Raw genomic sequence first — 20,172 nt, forward strand, 5'->3', positions numbered from 1 at the left:
CATTTCAGTGCTTCACCACCCTCCTAGTGAAAAAGTTTTTCCTAATATCCAACCTAAACCACCCCCACTGCAACTTGAGACCATTACTTCTTGTTCTGTCATCTGCTACCCCTGAGAACAGTCTAGATCCATCCTCTTTGGAACTCCCTTTCAGGTAGTTGAAAGCAGCTATCAAATCCCCCCTCATTCTTCTCTTCCGCAGACTAAACAATCCCAGTTCCCTCAGCCTCTCCTCATAAGTCATGTGTTCCAGTCCCCTAATCATTTTTGTTGCCCTCCGCTGGACGTTTTTCAATTTTTCCACATCCTTCTTGTAGTGTGGGGCCCAAAACTGGACACAATACTCCAGATGAGGCCTCACCAATGTCGAATAGAGGGGAACGATCACATCCCTTGATCTGCTGGCAATGCCCCTACTTATACATCCCAAAATGCCATTGGCCTTCTTGGCAACAAGGGCACACTGTTGACTCATATCCAGCTTCTCGTCCACTGTAACCCCTAGGTCCTTTTCTGCAGAACTGCTGCCTAGCCATTTGGTCCCTAGTCTGTAGCGGTGCATGGGATTCTTCCGTCCTAAGTGCAGGACTCTGCACTTGTCCTTGTTGAACCTCATCAGATTTCTTTTGGCCCAATCCTCTAATTTGTCTAGGGCCCTCTGTATCCTATCCCTACCCTCCAGCGTATCTACCTCTCCTCCCAGTTTAGTGTCATCTGCAAACTTGCTGAGGGTGCAATCCACACCATCCTCCAGATCATTTATGAAGATATTGAACAAAACTGGCCCGATGACCGACCCTTGGGGCACTCCATTTGATACCGGCTGCCAACTAGACATTCAGCCATTGATCACTACCCGTTGAGCCTGACAATCTAGCCAACTTTCTATCCACTTTATAGTCCATTCATCCAGCCCATACTTCTTTAACTTGCTGGCAAGAATACTGTGGGAGACCGTGTCAAAAGCTTTGCTAAAGTCAAGGAACAATAATAAAAGGAACCTATTCCCAGTGGCTAAAGAACAGAGGTTCCTGTGAAGAGGAACTGTCCCTAGAATGTAGAAAGAGGAAGTTCCTAAAGGGAGGTCTTCTCGGGGGGGACCTGGTAAGAGGCTCACCAGGGAAGGAAACCAAAGTATAATACTCCTAGGTGGCAGAGACTCCAAAGTGGAGGATCTATGAATGCCAAGCCTCAGTGAAGCCTGGTCCCTATGGAAGGAGTTCACCAGGTAGTAACAGAAGCTCAGATCAGGGGAATTATATGCTTTTCCAAGGAAGGGTTGTTGTGGTTTGATCTCTGTAGGGACCTTAATCCAAGAGGAGAGACCCTTCCTCAGCTGAAGACAAGAGGCCCTGGTTCCAGAAGATGGTCCCAGGCAAAGAGGGCCTCTTTGGTAAGGGGCCTGGACATAAGTGGGGTTCATGGACTAAAGTTAACTCAGCCCCTTCCTCTCCAGCTAGAGATGCTGGGGTGGCAGCCTAGTTGTACAACATTCCATCTTTGGATTAAATAAACTGGACCCCTGAGGTGCACCATAGAAAGTACATTTGGAAAGTTTGCTGATGATGCCAAGCTGGGAGGGGTTGCAAGCCCTTTGGAGGACAGGATTAGAATTCAAAATGATCTTGACAAACAGGAGAAATGTTCTGAATTAAATAGGATGAAATTCAATGAGGACAAATGCAAAGCACTACACTTACGAAGGAATAGTCAATTGCATAAATAAAAAATGGGAAATGACTGTATGGGAAGGAGTACTGCAGAAAAGAGCCTGGGGGTTATAGTGAATCAGAAACTAAATATGAGTCAACAATGGAATATTGTTGCAAAAAGTCAAACATCATTCCGGGATGTAATAGAGGAGTGTTGTAAGCAAGACACGAGAAGTAATTCTTCTCCTCTACTTAGCACTAGTAAGGCCTCAGCGGGAGTATTGTGTCAAGTTCTGGGCACCACACTTTGGGAAAGATGTGAAAAAATTGTCAAAAGTCCAGAGGAGAGCAACAAAAATGATTAAACGTCTTAAAAACATGATCTATGCGGAAAGATTGAAAAAACTATGTGTGTTTTGTCTGGAAATGAGAAAACTAAAGGGGGATATAATACGTCTTCAAGTACACAAAAGGTAATTATAAAGAGGAGATTGACAAATTGTTCTTCTTAACCACTGAGGATAGGACAAGGAGCAATGGGCTTAAATTGTGGCAAGGGAGATTTAGGTTGAACATTAGGAAAAGCTTCCTGTCAGGGTGGTTAAGCACTGGACCAAAACACCTAGGGAGGTTGTGGAGTCTCCGTCATTGGAGGTTTTTAAGAACAAGTTAGACAAACACCTGTCAGGGATGGTCTAGACAATACTTCATCCTGCCTCAGTCCAGGGGACTGAACTAGAAGACCACTCGAGGTCCCTTCCAGTCCTGTGATTATTAATACCTATCAATATGTGTTATTAATATCATTACCCATAACTGGAAAAGGAAATCTTGTCTCTTGTAGAAAGAAAAAAATTAAAGAGGGAAAAGCAAACAATCCTTATATTAAAAAAAATAGTAGTTGGCAGCGTTTTCAGATTGGCTCAACACATAGCAAGGCATATGTTGTGGTCAGCTCACGCCACGCTTTGAGGGGGTGCAGCCACTCAGCTATGCTTTATGCAAAACTGCTTGTCACACAAACCGTCTTGCATGTATATTGCTGCAAAATATTTGTTTAAATTAGCATCCATCTTCCTTTAACAATATGTGCTTTTAACCACCTACGATCCAGAGTCATTTGCATCTGCATGTCTCCTCCACACCATTAAGTTCAATTCAGGGGGCCTAAAGAATCTTCTTATGAGGCTATAGAAACATATCTTTCCAATGTCTGTCTTTGGATTCCATCCCACACCAATCTTTAAATACACTCTTCATCACATGGAGTTTTTAGATCAAGAGTGGTATCTTTCTAGACAATTTACTCCATCTAGTTCAACCACAAGTTATTGGGCTGGATGCAGAAACCAGTAGGAGAAATTCTCTTACTTGTGTTATGCAGAGGTTAAGATTAGTTGATCATAATGGTCCCTTCTGGCCTTAAAGTCTATGAAATCTATGAAATATACATAAGCGATGTTGGATTTATTGAATCCCACTAGGGGAAACTGAGGTAGAGGTAGAGATATAATTGCGCTGCTGCACCAAGCTTCTAGGGGTGAGCCCCCCCCATCACAATGTCATACTGACATTAGATACATAGTGGATCCTGCATTGTGATCTGGGTCATTTGGTGTTCAGGAGTATGAGTTTGAGGTTTGCAACACTGCATCCACAAGAGAGTTGGCTCCGAAGGAGTCCAGTATCTGTTATAAACTTATTCCTTGTCTGTTTTACTCTGTTGCTGAATTTCTTGTAATAGTATGTAGCCATATATTGCATTTCAAATGGCACGTGTATCAATGAGAAGAATACCACTTTACAGCTGAGAAAGTATTCATGGGACAGTAGAAATAATACTCTGTACCGTTCTGTTAGCCATAATAGATAGCAGTAGTGTCTGCAAATGTGCACATCCAAGTGAAGTCAACACTTCCTCTTGTACACTCCTGATGTTCCTCAGTTATTAAGGATTATTAATTCTCTTTCTCTGTCCTATCATCTTCCACATTATTAGTTCAACATTCCCCCAAAGCCAAGGTTTTCTCTCTTTTGAATCCTTTCGATGAAAAGTCAAATATAATATAGGAGGTCAGTGTCAGTAGCTGCAGTTGTCAGGTGAGAGCCACATAATAGCACTCTCACCTGCTCAGCCTCTGAAACATTTTGATCTCTTGCATTTGGGGATTGGAAGACATATATCCAGGAAGTTTGTGGTCTCTCCATTTGTACTTTCCAACTTATAGAGTGGAAGCTGAATTAAAACCATGACTGATCTTAGGAACATGGACACGTATGAGTGGATTTAGCATCCTAACATCCAAAAAAGATCTCCCGGTAGCCTGCCTACTTCAGCAAGACAATCAGACTTCTGCTTCATTATTGAGGCAAAAGGCCCTGTTCAGCCATTTGCAGCAGGTTTCCTTAGTTCTCAGATATGCCCAGAGGTCTTTGTGGCAGCTGCAGCTGTGTTTGTAAGCAGATACTGTGTCAGTCAGTACAAAGCATTTTGGCGGGTATGCGGAAGTCAGAGGCACCCACTAAATGTGACTGAGAATTGACAAAGACACCTGTTAAGAGGTGCTGCAACTATGGTCAAAAACCTTCAGATCTGTAGAGTGGTTTGGGACGCATCTGTCAGAGTGACCAGCTGCCTACTCAACCCATGCCTCAGATCTCCCTTTATTAATGCTTCGGCCATGAGCCTGTGCTTCCTGAAGTGAAGGGGTTAACAGAGCTAGCCTACCAGCAATAAAGCATGAATGAGAGTTGGTTTAATAGCTGATGACATGAGGCCCCTACTGCCAATATCACAAATGATTACAATATTCACAGCAGTTTGGCTACACACAGAGAGAAAGTTGAAGAGCAAAGCTTGCTTAACACTGTGTTCAAATGATGACAAAATTCAAGCAGAGTTAATGTTTTCAGAGTCCATTGTACATGGCAAGAATTACAGCTTTACTTTTGTATTTTTAAAATGTTTATTTAATTTGAGACGGGTTTTCTTTTTACACTAATATTGCATAGGTACATGCCTTTCTATCTCACATCATTTTAAAGGAAATTTTATTTGGTCTTTTTCTACCACTTGGCTCATTGCTCTTTCAAATGAAATGTAACACCCTCTTGCCACATTGTCCTAACATATATATTCCCTCACTCTTCTCGTGTACTGGACTATCCGCCCTATAGCATTTAGTATAGGAAATAGTTGTTTTGCTATTCTTGTCTGCTAATATTTCATACTAAAAGTAGTTTATTTCCCTCTTTATCTGCACAATGAGTATGGGATTGTATTTTTATTTTAATGCATTAATTTATATTGTAGTTGTTATGCAGGATCTAGTTAGAAATCTGAACAATAAAAACCAGCATTCCAAAGAACAGTTCCCTCCCCGCAGGTCAGTCAGTCCATAGTGCAATTAAACTATGTTGTTCCTGTTGCTGACTGTTAGCAGGAAGAAAGATATATTCAAGGATTTCTGCTGAGAATCCTTTTTTTTTTTTTTTTTTTTTTAAATTATCTCCCTATTCTCCCTGGCTCCTTAGCTTTGAAATGTTAAATGCTCAAGTCTGTCCTCCCCGTTCCTTCATTTGGAATTTCAAATACTCTCGTTGAGTCATTTCAAATGGAAAAATGCAGTTCTCCCCACTACCTGGTTCTCCCTGTCCTGTTCCCAGGTCTTTCAAAATCTTCTTGTGTGACATTAGTCCTTATGAAAGATGCCAGACTGACATCCCTGGAGACTATCTATCCTTTATCTATCCACAGAACAGTTACAATATTGGCAAGCTTCCCCACACAATGCTCCTCAATTCCTGACCTGGAGGGACCTTATAGCTATAGGAAAGAGGCTAGCTCAGTCTTTGTATTCTCCCTTCCCATCCAGTTCTTGGTCTCTCTGCGAAGACTGCCATTTAGCGTAACTGTGGTAGCGCCTTATACATGATGATATTATTAGTCAGCGGTCCCACTCACATTGCGTGAAGTGCACCTACATAAAGTTTTGCAGTGTTGGAGCCAAAAGAAGTACATCGAGGCGCTGGTCATGTGGCATATAGCACACAAGCAGACTCCTGTGCCTGCACAGAGTCCCACTGAAGTGAGCAGAGCTCTGTGTGGGTTCAACAGCCCGCCTGCACACTACACATTGCAGGAGCAGGGCCTTGATATGTTTACCTGTCTACCAGGAAATGGACAGAACTCCACGAAACTCCCTATCTCCCTATCAATAAACTGACTACCCTAACACTGGGCAATCCATTCCCTTTGCAATTTTAGAGTTTATTTATAAAGTTATTATTTTGTTAATCATACTAGTCCAAGTATCTTTTAGTTTCCTTTCTGTATTCCCAGTTGTTCTGGTCTAGCTGGATTAAGAATGCATATTGTAAATTGTTGATTTGTTGCTATGTGGTGTGTCTGACATTAGCAGATTTCCTATGTTTTCTTAATGTTTGAACGGGTGTTAGATATATTTGAGCAATCTTAACTGTTATACAATGTAGTGTCTATGCGTTGGAATAAACAGAGCCTCTTGTCTGGATAATAGTAATAAAATAAATTTATATTCACACTATACTATGACATTTTATACGTAATCTTTCTATGTGTGTATTATTATATTTTTTAAAACAAAGTTGTTTTTTGTGTTTCCCAGTAGTCCTCAATCCCAAAAAGTGTTTCTAGAATCTTTGTTGTTAAAATTTAGGACCTGATTTTGAGGGCTCCACACCCCAGTGGCTAACTGGTGCATGTTTTGGAGCACTTAGGAACCTAAGTACTGTAAAGCTATAAAATGTGCCTACAGTTATTTGGGCCTGTAAAATTGTGCCTAGTTATTAGCCAGAGGGTTCCCTTTGCACACAGTCCATATACAGTCTGTTCTGTGGGTTGGAGAGGCTCTAGGTAAAATCTCCCAAGCATGTTAAGAAGAACATGGTTTAGCACAGTGCAGCTTTTTGTGGCTAGTGGTTCCCTCCACCTTCCCACGCCTCCGTCCCCTCTCCTGTTTCAGTGGGATGATGGTTGCCAATGTCTCTGACTATAAAAAACATCAAACCAGACAGCGTAGATATTGCAATTGTAGGATTTATAGAGAGTTGCCAACCCTCTCAGATTGACCTGGAGTCTCCTGGAATTGATCTCCCGGTGGCTACTGAAACCAATCTGGGAGATTTTAATATGCTACTATAAATCTGGTTGGCAGCGCAGTGGGGCTAATGCAGGCTCCCTATCTGCCCTGGCTCCGCAAGGCTCCCAGAAGTGACTGGCACGTCCCTCTGACTCCTAGGCGCAGGGGCGGCCAGAGGTTCTCTGCACACTGCCTCTACCCCGAGCACCAAAACCGCAGCTCCCATTGGCCGGGAACTGTAACCAGTGGGAACTGTGGGGGTGGTGCCTGCAGGCAGGGGCAGCGCGCAGAGTTGCCTGGCTGCCCATGAGCCTAGCTTGACATGCTGGTTGCTTCCGAGAGCTGCCTGAGGTAAGTAGTGCCCAGCTGGAGCCTGCACCCCTCTCCCCCACCCGCACCCCAACCCCCTTCCCTAGCCCCTCACCCCCCACACACCCAAACTTCCTCCCAGAGCCTGCACCTCAGACCCCCTCCTGCACCCCAACCCCCTGCCCTAGGCTCAGTCCGGAGCCCCCTCCCACACTCCAAAGCCCTCGGCCCCAACCCAAAGCCCCCACCCCCTCCCACATGCCAGCACCCTGGCAAGGGTGTTTGGGTTTGTGCGATTAGACAGTTAGCAACCCTCCTACATAGCCCCTTCGTTCCCCTCCACAATCGTTTGGTGGCATGGAATGAGAGCAGCAGGTACATGGTTTCTACTTCTCTGGAGTTTATTGCCTGACAAGTATGGAAGCAGCTTCTTATGCTCTCTTTCCTTGGTCCAGTCCTAACAAAGACAATAATAGCCATTCAAAGTAATTGCTAAATTGTGGAAAGACTTCACTTTTCTTGCTGAACCGTTGTGTAGTGTTGCTGGTGGGGGTCCTGATCATCAGACCGTTGCCTTCTCTGCTTTGGTATCCATATTTATTTGCTGAAAAAATACCACCTATGCTCTGTGAGACCTCCTCAGAACACAATTATTTCTAATGACCATGTCACCATGAAGATATTGCCATAGGTTCCCACCCACTATTCAATGTTAAAAGCAGCTAATATTTGCAACAGTGCTTGCGAAAGTACAGAAATTGTCCCGTTGCTAGTTTGGGCAGACACATTAGTAGTAACAGAATTCATCCACAATAACAAAAATGGAGTCTAGATGGATATGTAGTAGAAATTAGCATATAGGTAATAAAGAGATACTGGTGGAAAGCTGTGATGAGGGTCTATTGGTAGAAACAGGTGAAGCTCTTGAAGGGAAATTTTGAATTCCCTGACAAAGTTAGAAGAGATATTCATGTTGTTGGGAAATGTCCAGAGAGGGGGCATAGCTGAAGATGTGAAACCACACAGAGTGATGCCGAAATGTGTATTCAACAAAGTGATAGACAAGCTGCATGCAGAGATTTACAAGTGCCTTCACAATATCATGTTGTGCCATTTTGCTACACTTTTTATTCCATTCTAAGATGTTAGAGGAAATTACACATTACAAAATACCCCTTGGCCATTGTACACAGTAGTGATTCAGGCAATGAATATCTGATCCAGACTTGTGACAGATTCTTAGCAGATTAGAAAACCATGAAAAGCAGATAATTTTATAGGCTGTATGCACTGTGTCTTATCAACACAAGGAACATGTTTTTCTACAAACTACCCACAGCTCTTGTAAGAACCCCTGTCAATTTTTTATTTTCTGCCAGAAGCAGTCATAGAACAATGACAGCATCTTTGTGTTTGCTTCTGCTTCTTAAAGAGTCTGGATTTATTTCAGGATCCAGCTGCAGGGGTCTGGATCCGAAATGCCCAAAGTTCAGCATTGTTTAGATCTGTGGCTTTCATTTTGGTTCATGTCTAATCCAAATCTCCATTTTTGTTGTTGTTTCTCTACAACATAAGGAAAGTTCCTGCAAAAAAACCAACACTTTTTAATAAATAGTTGGAGTGTTTGTGTTTTGACAAAACACAAAAGAGCTAGATTCGCTCCTTTGAGTTTACTCAGTTCACTCCTACACTGTGGGCTCCTGATAGAAGTACATCTGTCCAGAGTATGGATTTAGTGCAGTCAAAAAGGTGAGCAAGAGCAGCCTGGGAGCAAGCAGGGCTAGACTGTAGGGTGATGTGCTGACTCTGCATCTGTTCCAATCAGTCTCCAGTGACCTAGCTCTTACCTAGCACTAGCCTAAATTCATAGCTGGCCTCCTCTAAAGAGGTGTGTGTATACACGAATGTCTCTCAGCTCTACAGTCCTGAAGCCTTAACATCCTTGTTGCTCTGCAGGCAATTTCCTGCCCTGAAGAATGAATGACTTTGTGTAATACTTAATTCCTGTAAATTGAAAAACAAAACAAAACAAAAAAGACATTCCGTTCTGTAGATGATATGGAATTTTAAAGTTCCAGTAATGTGGGGGGAGAGAGAGAGAGAGAGCACAAATCCTACCTGTGGACTGAGTAAAGAGACTGCAAGGGTTTAACAAATATTTTCATTGTATCATTCATTATGAATGATCTCAAAGATATTTTACAAACTGGATGGGCCAGATCCTGTCCCCCTTTGTGCTGCTTCTATAAAGCAAAGAGGATGGAAAGCTGACTAACAGCTGACTGGGGATTCCCTTTGGATAGAGGAATTCCCAAATGATTAAAGCTGGCATTGCCAGCTCCACATCATATGTTCCTGGCCCCCATGCGTAATATAGTAGGTTTGTTGAGTGAATGGAAAGAGTGCCTTGAGATTTGGCAACCTGTGGCCAGAAGAATGGTTAGAGTAGTTCTAAGGCTGCTCCATACTGCATCGGAGGGGACCTGGCCCCTTGCTATCTCCAGATTTGGGGAATTGCAACGGTGATGTAATGCCTCCTTTGCTTCCTTCCTATCATGTCTTGCACTGAGCACAGCACAGCCAGACCCAAGGATCTGTCTTTACATGTATACCATGCAACACTTGACATGCAACCACCTATAGGATGCAGGGCAGCAGTCAACCAATACAAAGGTTCGTGTACTACAGTTGAAGAAAAAGACATTTTAGAAAACAACTCCTGAGAAAAGCCCTCTTCTCATTAAAAGAGCTATGAAATTTTTAATCTCCCAGTAGAGAAGATAGGGTGTGGGGTTTAAGGTGTCATCCAAAATCATGTGGAAATTTAACACATTAAAATATGTGAAAACATGTCAAGCCTTAAACACACAAAAGCAATTAACTGTTGTGTGTTGAATCTCAGCCAATTTATACCTTGATGTTGAAACATCTATGCTTTCCAGCCAGTGAGTCTCAGAGCATTGGGTGTATTTTTAAACCATTCTGTGGTACCTAGGCACAAGGCTGAAGGAGTACTACAAAAGCTTTAGCAGAATTCCCATGCTGTAATAGATTTAATTCAAAAAGTTCAGCCTTATTAATTCAAAATAGATTTTCTGTGTTTAATTCATATTGAAATGCAGTGACACCACCAAGCAAGGGCAGAAATAATCAACTGCCAGAACATACTGCTGAACTCACGTTGTAGGCCAATCGTAATTCCAGCAGATATGTAACCTTTCCCTTAGCGTAACGGGAGTTCTGTGGAGTGCTTTCTTCTCCTTCCTTTTGAAAAAGAATATAGCACCAGCCTGGCTGAGGTGCAGCTGCAGGCATATGATACCAGTGCTAATAGCAAAACATTAATCCAAGTTGCATTAAACAACTGGAATTCTAAGAAGGCAGAGCCAAATCATGAAGTCCTTATGCAGTCATTACTCATTGCTGCCCACAGCATGTAAGAAATTGGAGAATTTTCACACTAATCATACCGAGTCAGATCCCCAGCTGGTGTAAATTTGGCAAGTTTTATTGAAGTCAATGAAGCTATGCCGATTTACGCGAGCTAAAAATCTGACCCACAATCTCTAGTTTACTAATTTACTGGAGCTTTTAGTTTATAGTAAATATAAGCGGGGGAATAGTCCCGCTATTGTGGGGAACCTTACTGGCTTCTGCACTATCCCGGTGAAGTGGGCTAGCAAAAGGATCTGAGTCCTCGCTCCCACTTCCTTTACCCAGTGGCCTCCCTGCCCTTGAGGACTCCTCTTCTACTCTCCTGTCTGGCAGAGTCCGCGTAACCCCAACAAGGCTGGGCCCAGGATTCCTGGGGTGCTCAACCCCCAACCCTGCTGTGGTCACCTAGGACAGGGGCTAGGGTGTCCCCACTCCGGGGTACTCTCTCTGCACTGGGCACTTCTCTGACCCAATGACCGTTACATACAATTTAAAGCAAATGCAAGTTATTTAATCAACAATTAATTTTAAAAAGAATAAGGAAAAATGGGAAAGGTTAAAGGAAACACATCACCCCGCTCTGTGGCAGGGAACATCACAAACAGTGTCTCTGGAACGTCAGGGCAGTTCACAGTCTGTTCCTGGTAAGTCCCAGGCCTCCTTCTTAGGCCCTGGCTGTGCTGCAGGGATGCTGTGGGTTGGACGCTTGCTCTGGTGGTGGCCACACGCTCTCAGGCTCTAAGTGGTAGGACCCTTCTTCCCAGTGTCGCCCTCGCCCTGTTGGGGTTATGATCCAAGCCTGGCCTGCAGAGCTTCTTGGCTGAGGTGTCTCCCTGTGCTGGGCCCGCTGTGCAGGGTCCCCCTCGCTCTCCCCAGCTGCTCACCGCACCCAGCTCCGGACTGCTCCAGCCCCAGTTCCACCACTCTGTCTCTGTGCTGCTGCTCTGCCTCCAGCTCCCTGGGCTGCTTCTTTGGCCCCTCTGGCTCTGATTGCTCCAGCTCTGCTCCCAGGACAGGTCTGCTCTGCAGGCTGCTTCTGTGACTCTGCTCCCAGCACTGACCTGCTTCCTGGGCTGCTTTTCTGGCCCCTCTGGCTCTGGTTGCTGCAGCTCTGCTCCCAGGGCAAGTCTGCTCTCTCTGGGCTGTGCCTCTAGCTTTGGGGCTGCAGCTCTGCTCCCCGGACAGGGTCTGCTCTCTCTGGATCTGGCACAGCTCTGCTCCCCAGCTTAGCTTGGGCCCCTGCTTTCTCCTTAGCTCAGCCCCACTCTGTCTAACCCAGGCAAATCCAGCTCACACGGAGGACGGGACCTCCCTGGCCTCCTGACTCTCTGATTAGCCTGCCTACCCTGTCATTCAGGCTGACCTGGAGCATTGGCCTCTCCCCATTGTTCCCGGGGGCTGTCAGTCTCAGGGACCTGTTTCCCCATCGACCCTTCCCTCTTTTTAGTACTGGGAGCTAGCAACTAAAACACCCCCACTGAATGTTAGTAAGGGGGCAACAGTCCCCTTACATAAAGCTAGTGCAAATTAAAAACTCGTGCTGTACGATAGTCATCATTGACAACAGATACCACCCAGCTACTATCCAGTTAACTGTTATTTCTTAATCTAGGTATGGGAAGGAAAGAGGTGGTATCTCATTTATCACTAGGTGGCAACTATTGGCAAATGTTGACTTTCGAATGACAACTATTAAAGCTGTCTTAAATTGTGTTTCTAATATCAGCATTTGAAAAAAAACATGTAAATAATTAAAAATACAAATATCTTCTACTAATAATCTACATCCATGACAGATTATTGAGGTGATACAAGCAGCGCTACTGGCAGAAGTACAAAGGAGTATGAAAACCTTGAAAAAGACATCAATCAGCAATCAACCAGTGACCATGGTAGACAATGGAAATGGTGAGGTGCAGACACTGGCAAAAAATGAGCAGACAGAGCAGATGGCAAAATGCATTAAAAACATTCCCTTACCGAGTAAGTGCAAAATTTATTGGCATATTCTTTCATCACAACTTTTTCTAGTACTTAAAACATGTTAAGAATATGAGTTCATAATATATTATTTTGCTACAAGACAAGCCAAGTGCCCTGTTTCTGACCTACCAGCCTATCAATTTTCTCATACAATTGTCAGGTATTCAAAGGACATCCACATTCTATTATTATTATTATTATATTTAAGTAATGAACATTAAAGAAGAAAGGGTGAGGACTGTTTTGTTAAAATGGTTTTAATAGTTAATATGATTGAAAACAAACAAAGCAAGTATGTTTGGAGATGAAATCAGTGTATTACAAATTTGAAATGAAGAGATTTTAAAATTTATCTTTTTTCATTGAAAATAGGCTTATACTATACTAAAAAATTAATTGCTTAAACTTTATAACTTTGTAATGTGATATGGAATCTTTTCTTTTTTTAGCACTAGAGCCTGTACAATAAGCAATCAAATGAATTTTACAGTTGGATCATATCATTTTACAACAAACTTAATCGTCGTAACTTTATAATGGTGCTAATGTTTATGGTAGGAAAAGATTGAATCTGAATTTATGTTATGAAGTGATATCCATTTTTTAGCCCATTAGCTGAGTCTTAAAATTAAATGACCTAAATTTTAGATCTAATCTTATTAGTGAGACTTCTCTGAGGAAGCTAATTTATAATCTCATTGAGTGTGTGTTTCTGTCATGAAAATTTGTTACCAATCTACTTGTTCCAGGACACTAAAAATGATCAGTGATGCATGTTTCAGGCCACAAAGAAAAATTACATCTTCCATAACTTGGACTGTTGTATTAATACAAAAATGCTAAAGCTTTGAATAATTTTCACTTATGAAGTTATATTTTGCTTACACTGGAAATCTTTTTGATCATTTTATCCTGAAGAGGTTGGGGACAGAATAATTTATGAAAGTCCCAGCCCCAAAGTTCAGGTCCGGATTTGGATCCAAACTTCCTTAGAATCTGGGGTTTAGACTTGGTCCGTTACAGAGAGGCTATCTGGGAATTTTAGACCTGCATTGAGACATCTGCAAATTCAAGAATGTTCAGAAGTTGGACTTTAGATCAAGTCCTTGTCTATTTTAGCAGGTGGAAATACACTTCTATTATATAAATTGTAACAGAAAAGTTCATTACAAAATTTAGTTGTCTTTTTCACTAATTAAGGTGGAGTCATAATGATAATTCTTAGGGCCTAAAGCCCAGATTTTAAAGGTGTATATAGATGTTTCTTTGCTCAGCATCTGAGTGCTTACGTCTCATTTTCAAAAGGGATTTAGGCATTTAGATATCTAAATCCCACAATCAATGACATTTAGGCTCCTAAGTGCCTAAATCACTTTTGAAAATGAGATTTTTGAAAATGAACCACCTTAATACCTCTAAAAATCTGGACCTAAGTCACACCAAGACGTAACTTAAATGGACAAATCGTGTCAAGAACAAATTGTGTCAAACCAACCTGATAGCTTTCTTTGACAGGGTAACCAGTCTTGTGGCTAGGGGGGAAATGGTAGTTGTGGTACATCTTGACGTAGTAAGGCTTTTGATACTGTCTTGCATGACCCTCTCATAAACAAACTAGGAAAATACAACCTAGATGGAGCTACTATAAGGTGGGTGCATAACTGGCTGGAAAATCGTTCCCAGAGAGTGGTTATCAGTGGTTCACAGGCATGCTGAAAGGGCATAACGAGTGGGGTCCCACAGGGGTCAGTTCTGGGTCCGGTTCTGTTCAATATCTTCATCAGGGATTTAGATAATGGGGGTCATAGTGGACCACAAGCTAAATATGAGTCAACAGTGTAACGCTGTTGCAAAAAAAGCAAACATCATTCTGGGATGTATTAGCATGAGTATTGTAAGCAAGACATGAGAAGTAATTCTTCTGCTCTACTCTGTGCTGATTAGGCCTCAACTGGAGTATTGTGTCCAGTTCTGGGCTCCACATTTCAGGAAGAATGTGGACAAATTGGAGAAAGTCCAGAGAAGAACAACAAAAACAATTAAAAGTCTAGAAAACATGACCTATGAAGGAAGACTGAAAAAATTGGGTTTATTTAGTCTGGAGAAGAGAAGACTGAGACAGGACATGATAACAGTTTTCAAGTGAATAAAAGGTTGTTACAAGGAGGAGGGAGAAAAATTGTTCTTCTTAACCTCTGAGGATAGGACTAGAAACAATGAGCTTAACTTGCAGCAAGGGCGGTTTAGGTTGGACTTTAGGAAAAACTTCCTAACTGTCAGAGTGGTTCAGCACTGGAATAAATTGCCTAGGCAGGTGATGGAATCTCCATCATTGGGTATTTTTAGAGCAGGTTGGACAAACACCTGCCAGGAATGGTCTAGATATTACTTAGTCCTTTCTTGAGTGCAGTGGACTAGACTAGATGACCTCTCGAGGTCCCTTCCAGTTTTATGATTCTATGGAGTTACTCTGAATTTACACTGGTATAACTGAGTAGAATTTGGCCCATGGCATGTTTGGTTGGTTATGACTATATTTTGTTTTTAACCATGTTACATGCAGGTTAGTCAACAAAACTCAGTTGAGGAACTAATTAACTAAAATTTTGGAAGGACATAAACAATTACATATGTTAATGAGCATAGTATTTATATTTACTGTATATTGGATGGGATATAGTCTTTTTTCACAAGTATAGACTGTGTGCAGGTATTATGCTGAATAAAAGGATATGGTATGAAATAATATCAATTTTGCAGCCATTTTAAAGTATTGTGGAGTAACTGTGAACACACAAAGGAAGGGGGAGAGCTGTTTGAAGTTATACATTATAACAGTATACAACATATCAACCTACTGTTCGTTCTCTTTTTCCATTTAGACTTGTGCTAATTGTATTATATTGGCATAATATGCATGTAGCACAAATATATTTCCAATAGTCAGCAAGGCAGCCAGGCTGTGTATACATTATAAAACTAACTGGTTTTCTGTATGATACACTCTCCTGCCAAAGGTTTTTCTTCGAATATTATTTCAACAGATCTTTTAGAACATATGGGCTAGCCAGTGATGTTGCTAGAAGTTTATTAAACTGATCTAAGAGTAAGTCTACATGCTGTATAAATTCCATTTTTAACCATCCATTTGATAAAGCACTTCTTCTCACTTCTCATTTTATGGATTGTAGTGTAGTTTTCAGGTTGTATGACATCAAGGTAAGTGCTAAATATTGTCTCGGGTCTTTAACCCATAATTCAAGGTTAAGAAAATGCACTGTGAAGCAAGTATATGAGTCTTAGCTGCCACAATCATTGTATTGTGTTTTTGGTTTATTGTGATTAACAACAAAGGTCCAAATCCTGAAATATTTAACCTGTTTTTACTCAGCAGACGCTCACTAAAGTCAGTTGAGCCTTTTTTTTAAAGGCTAATATATGAGTTTAGGATTTGAACTGAGGTTCGTATTATCTTTTAAAATTATAGTTTATTATATAGGCTGAAAGATTTGTCTCCTGAACTTTGTGGATACAAATGATAACATTTAGACATCTAGCTATTTATTACACTTATTAATTAATTAGAAATGTCATCACTTTTGCCTGCAATTAAATGCAGGCACAGTTATTTGTTGCTTGGGCAAAGAAGGCATGTAACATATTGTTTTGAAAAATAATTCTGAAGAATTAATAAAAGAAGTGATTCCAGTAATGCACCCCAGGGAAGGAGATAGCTGGTCTTTTTCTCTGCCAGAACCCAATAGGTTTTGAGTGTGTGTGTGTGTGTATGTGTTGTTGTTGCCTTATCAAAAGGACTCTCCATCCCTAAATGGCCATGAGAAAAGAACATGAAAACAGGGATAACACTTTCTTATGTTATTCAGTTGGGGCCTGATCCAAAACCTGTTGAAATTAGCTGGAATCTTTCCACTGATTTTGATGGGCTTTGGCTCAGTCCTTTAGTAAAGCAGGGGTCTTCTCATAAGTTTTCTTACATGTCTCAGACTTCTGTAACCAAAGATGTATTTTTAGTTTTAAGCCTTCTAGCCTCTTTCCTAAATGAAGTGAAAGAATCCTAGCCCTGGTCTACACTAGGACTTTAGGTCGAATTTAGCAGCGTTAAATCGATTTAAACCTGCACCCGTCCACACAGTGAAGCCCTTTAATTCGACTTAAAGGGCTCTTAAAATCGATTTCCTTACTCCACCCCTGACAAGTGGATTAGCGCTTAAATCGACGTTCCCAGCTCGAATTTGGGGTACTGTGGACACAATTCGATGGTATTGGCCTCCGGGAGCTATCCCAGAGTGCTCCATTCTGACCGCTCTGGACAGCACTCTCAACTCAGATGCACTGGCCAGGTAGACAGGAAAAGAACCGCGAACTTTTGAATCTCATTTCCTGTTTGGCCAGCGTGGCAAGCTGCAGGTGACCATGCAGAGCTCATCAGCACAGGTGACCATGATGGAGTCCCAGAATCGCAAAAGAGCTCCAGCATGGACCGAACGGGAGGTACGGGATCTGATCGCTGTTTGGGGAGAGGAATCCGTGCTATCAGAACTCCGTTCCAGTTTTCGAAATGCCAAAACCTTTGTGAAAATCTCCCAGGGCATGAAGGACAGAGGCCGTAACAGGGACCCGAAGCAGTGCCGCGTGAAACTGAAGGAGCTGAGGCAAGCCTACCAGAAAACCAGAGAGGCGAACAGCCGCTCTGGGTCAGAGCCCCAAACATGCCGCTTCTATGATGAGCTGCATGCCATTTTAGGGGGTTCAGCCACCACTACCCCAGCCGTGTTGTTTGACTCCTTCAATGGAGATGGAGGCAATACGGAAGCAGGTTTTGGGGACGAAGAAGATGAGGAGGAGGAGGAGGAGGTTGTAGATGGCTCACAGCAAGCAAGCGGAGAAACCGGTTTTCCCGACAGCCAGGAACTGTTTCTCACCCTAGACCTGGAGCCAGTACCCCCCGAACCCACCCAAGGCTGCCTCCTGGACCCAGCAGGCGGAGAAGGGACCTCTGGTGAGTGTACCTTTTAAAATGCTATACATGGTTTAAAAGCAAGCATGTGAAAGGATTACTTTGCCCTGGCATTTGCGGTTCTCCTACATGTAGTCCTAAAGCCTTTGCAAAAGGTTTCTGGGGAGGGCAGCCTTATTTCGTCCTTCATGGTAGGACACTTTTATCACTCCAGGCCAGTAACACATACTCGAGAATCACTGTAGAACAAAGCATTGCAGTGTATGTTTGCTGGCATTCAACCAAAATCCGTTCTTTCTCTCTCTGTGTTATCCTCAGGAGAGTGAGATATAATTCATGGTCACCTGGTTGAAATAGGGTGCTTTTCTTCAGGGACACATTCCTGCTGGGCTGTTTGCCTGTGGCTGAACAGAAATGTTCCCTGCTGTTAGCCACGGGGAGGGGGGAGGGTTGAGGGGGTAGTCACGCGGTGGGAGGAGGCAAAATGCGACCTTGTAACGAAAGCACATGTGCTATGTATGTAATGTTAACAGCAAGGTTTACCCTGAAAGAGTGTAGCCACTGTTTTATAAAATGTGTGTTTTTAAATACCGCTGTCCCTTTTTTTTTCTCCACCAGCTGGATGTGTTTCAATGATCACAGGATCTTCTCCTTCCCAGAGGCTAGTGAAGCTTAGAAAGAAAAAAAAACGCACTCGAGATGAAATGTTCTCCGAGCTAATGCTGTCCTCCCACACTGACAGAGCACAGACGAATGCGTGGAGGCAAATAATGTCAGAGTGCAGGAAAGCACAAAATGACCGGGAGGAGAGGTGGAGGGCTGAAGAGAGTAAGTGGCGGGCTGAAGAGAGTAAGTGGCGGGCAGAAGACAGGGCTGAAGCTCAAATGTCGCGGCAGCGTGATGAGAGAAGGCAGGATTCAATGCTGAGGCTGCTGCAGGACCAAACCAGAATGCTCCAGTGTATGGTTGAGCTGCAGCAAAGGCAGCTGGAGCACAGACTGCCACTGCTGCCCCTCTGTAACCAACCGCCCTCCTCCCCAAGTTCCATAGCCTCCACACCCAGACGCCCAAGAACGCGGTGGGGGGGCCTCCGGCCAACCAGCGACTCCACAACAGAGGATTGCCCAAAAAAAAGAAGGCTGTCATTCAATAAATTTTAAAGTTGTAAACTTTTAAAGTGCTGTGCTTAAAGTGCTGTGTGGCATTTTCCTTCCCTCCTCCACCACCCCTCCTGGGATACCTTGGTAGTCATCCCCCTATTTGTGTGATGAATGAATAACGAATGCATGACTGTGAAGCAGCAATGACTTTATTGCCTCTGCAAGCGGTGATTAAAGGGAGGAGGGGAGGGTGGTTAGCTTACAGGGAAGTAGAGTGAACCAAGGGGCGGGGGGTTTCATCAGGGAGAAACAAACAGAACTTTCACACTGTAGCCTGGCCAGTCATGAAACTGGTTTTCAAAGCTTCTCTGATGCGTGCCGCGCCCTCCTGAGCTCTTCTAACCGCCCTGGTGTCTGGCTGCGCGTAACCAGCAGCCAGGCGATTTGCCTCAATCTCCCACCCCGCCATAAACGTCTCCCCCTTACTCTCACAGATATTGTGGAGCACACAGCAAGCAGTAATAACAGTGGGAATATTGGTTTCGCTGAGGTCTAAGCGAGTCAGTAAACTGCGCCAGCGCGCCTTTAAACGTCCAAATGCACATTCTACCACCATTCTGCACTTGCTCAGCCTGTAGTTGAACAGCTCCTGACCACTGTCCAGGCTGCCTGTGTACGGCTTCATGAGCCATGGCATTAAGGGGTAGGCTGGGTCCCCAAGGATACATATAGGCATTTCAACATCCCCAACAGTTATTTTCTGGTCTGGGAAGAAAGTCCCTTCCTGCAGCTTTTGAAACAGACCAGAGTTCCTGAAGATGCGAGCGTCATGCACCTTTCCCGGCCATCCCACGTTGATGTTGGTGAAACGTCCCTTGTGATCCACCAGAGCTTGCAGCACTATCGAAAAGTACCCCTTGCGGTTTATGTACTCGCCGGCTTGGTGCTCTGGTGCCAAGATAGGGATATGGGTTCCGTCTATAGCCCCACCACAGTTAGGGAATCCCATTGCAGCAAAGCCATCCACTATGACCTGCACATTTCCCAGGGTCACTACCCTTGATATCAGCAGATCTTTGATTGCGTGAGCTACTTGCATCACAGCAGCCCCCACAGTAGATTTGCCCACTCCAAATTGATTCCCAACTGACCGGTAGCTGTCTGGCGTTGCAAGCTTCCACAGGGCTATCGCCACTCGCTTCTCAACTGTGAGGGCTGCTCTCATCCTGGTATTCATGCGCTTCAGGGCAGGGGAAAGCAAGTCACAAAGTTCCATGAAAGTGCCCTTACGCATGCGAAAGTTTCGCAGCCACTGGGAATCGTCCCAGACCTGCAACACTATGCGGTCCCACCAGTCTGTGCTTGTTTCCCGAGCCCAGAATCGGCGTTCCACAGCATGAACCTGCCCCATTAGCACCATGATGCATGCATTGGCAGGGCCCATGCTTTCAGAGAAATCTGTGTCCATGTCCTGATCACTCACGGGACCGCGCTGACGTCGCCTCCTCGCCCAGTATCGCGTTGCCATGTTCTGGTGCTGCATATACTGCTGGATAATGCGTGTGGTGGTTGATGTGCTCCTAATTGCCAAAATG

General features: G+C 43.5%; 1 protein-coding gene across 2 annotated transcripts in view; it reads left to right on the top strand.

Moving 5' to 3' along the window:
- WDR72 (WD repeat domain 72) overlaps positions 1 to 20,172 on the top strand; it is a 177,535-nt gene that overhangs the window by 97,123 nt on the left and 60,240 nt on the right. For both annotated transcript variants that reach the window (XM_084641198.1, XM_084641199.1), the window contains one exon: positions 12,313 to 12,499. In XM_084641198.1, coding sequence (XP_084497324.1) covers positions 12,313 to 12,499 — 187 coding nt within the window. The remainder of the gene's footprint in view (positions 1 to 12,312; positions 12,500 to 20,172) is intronic.

This window comes from Lepidochelys olivacea (assembly GCF_965140295.1).
Source record: "Lepidochelys olivacea isolate rLepOli2 genome assembly, chromosome: 10".
Classification (NCBI taxonomy): Eukaryota; Metazoa; Chordata; order Testudines; family Cheloniidae; genus Lepidochelys; species Lepidochelys olivacea.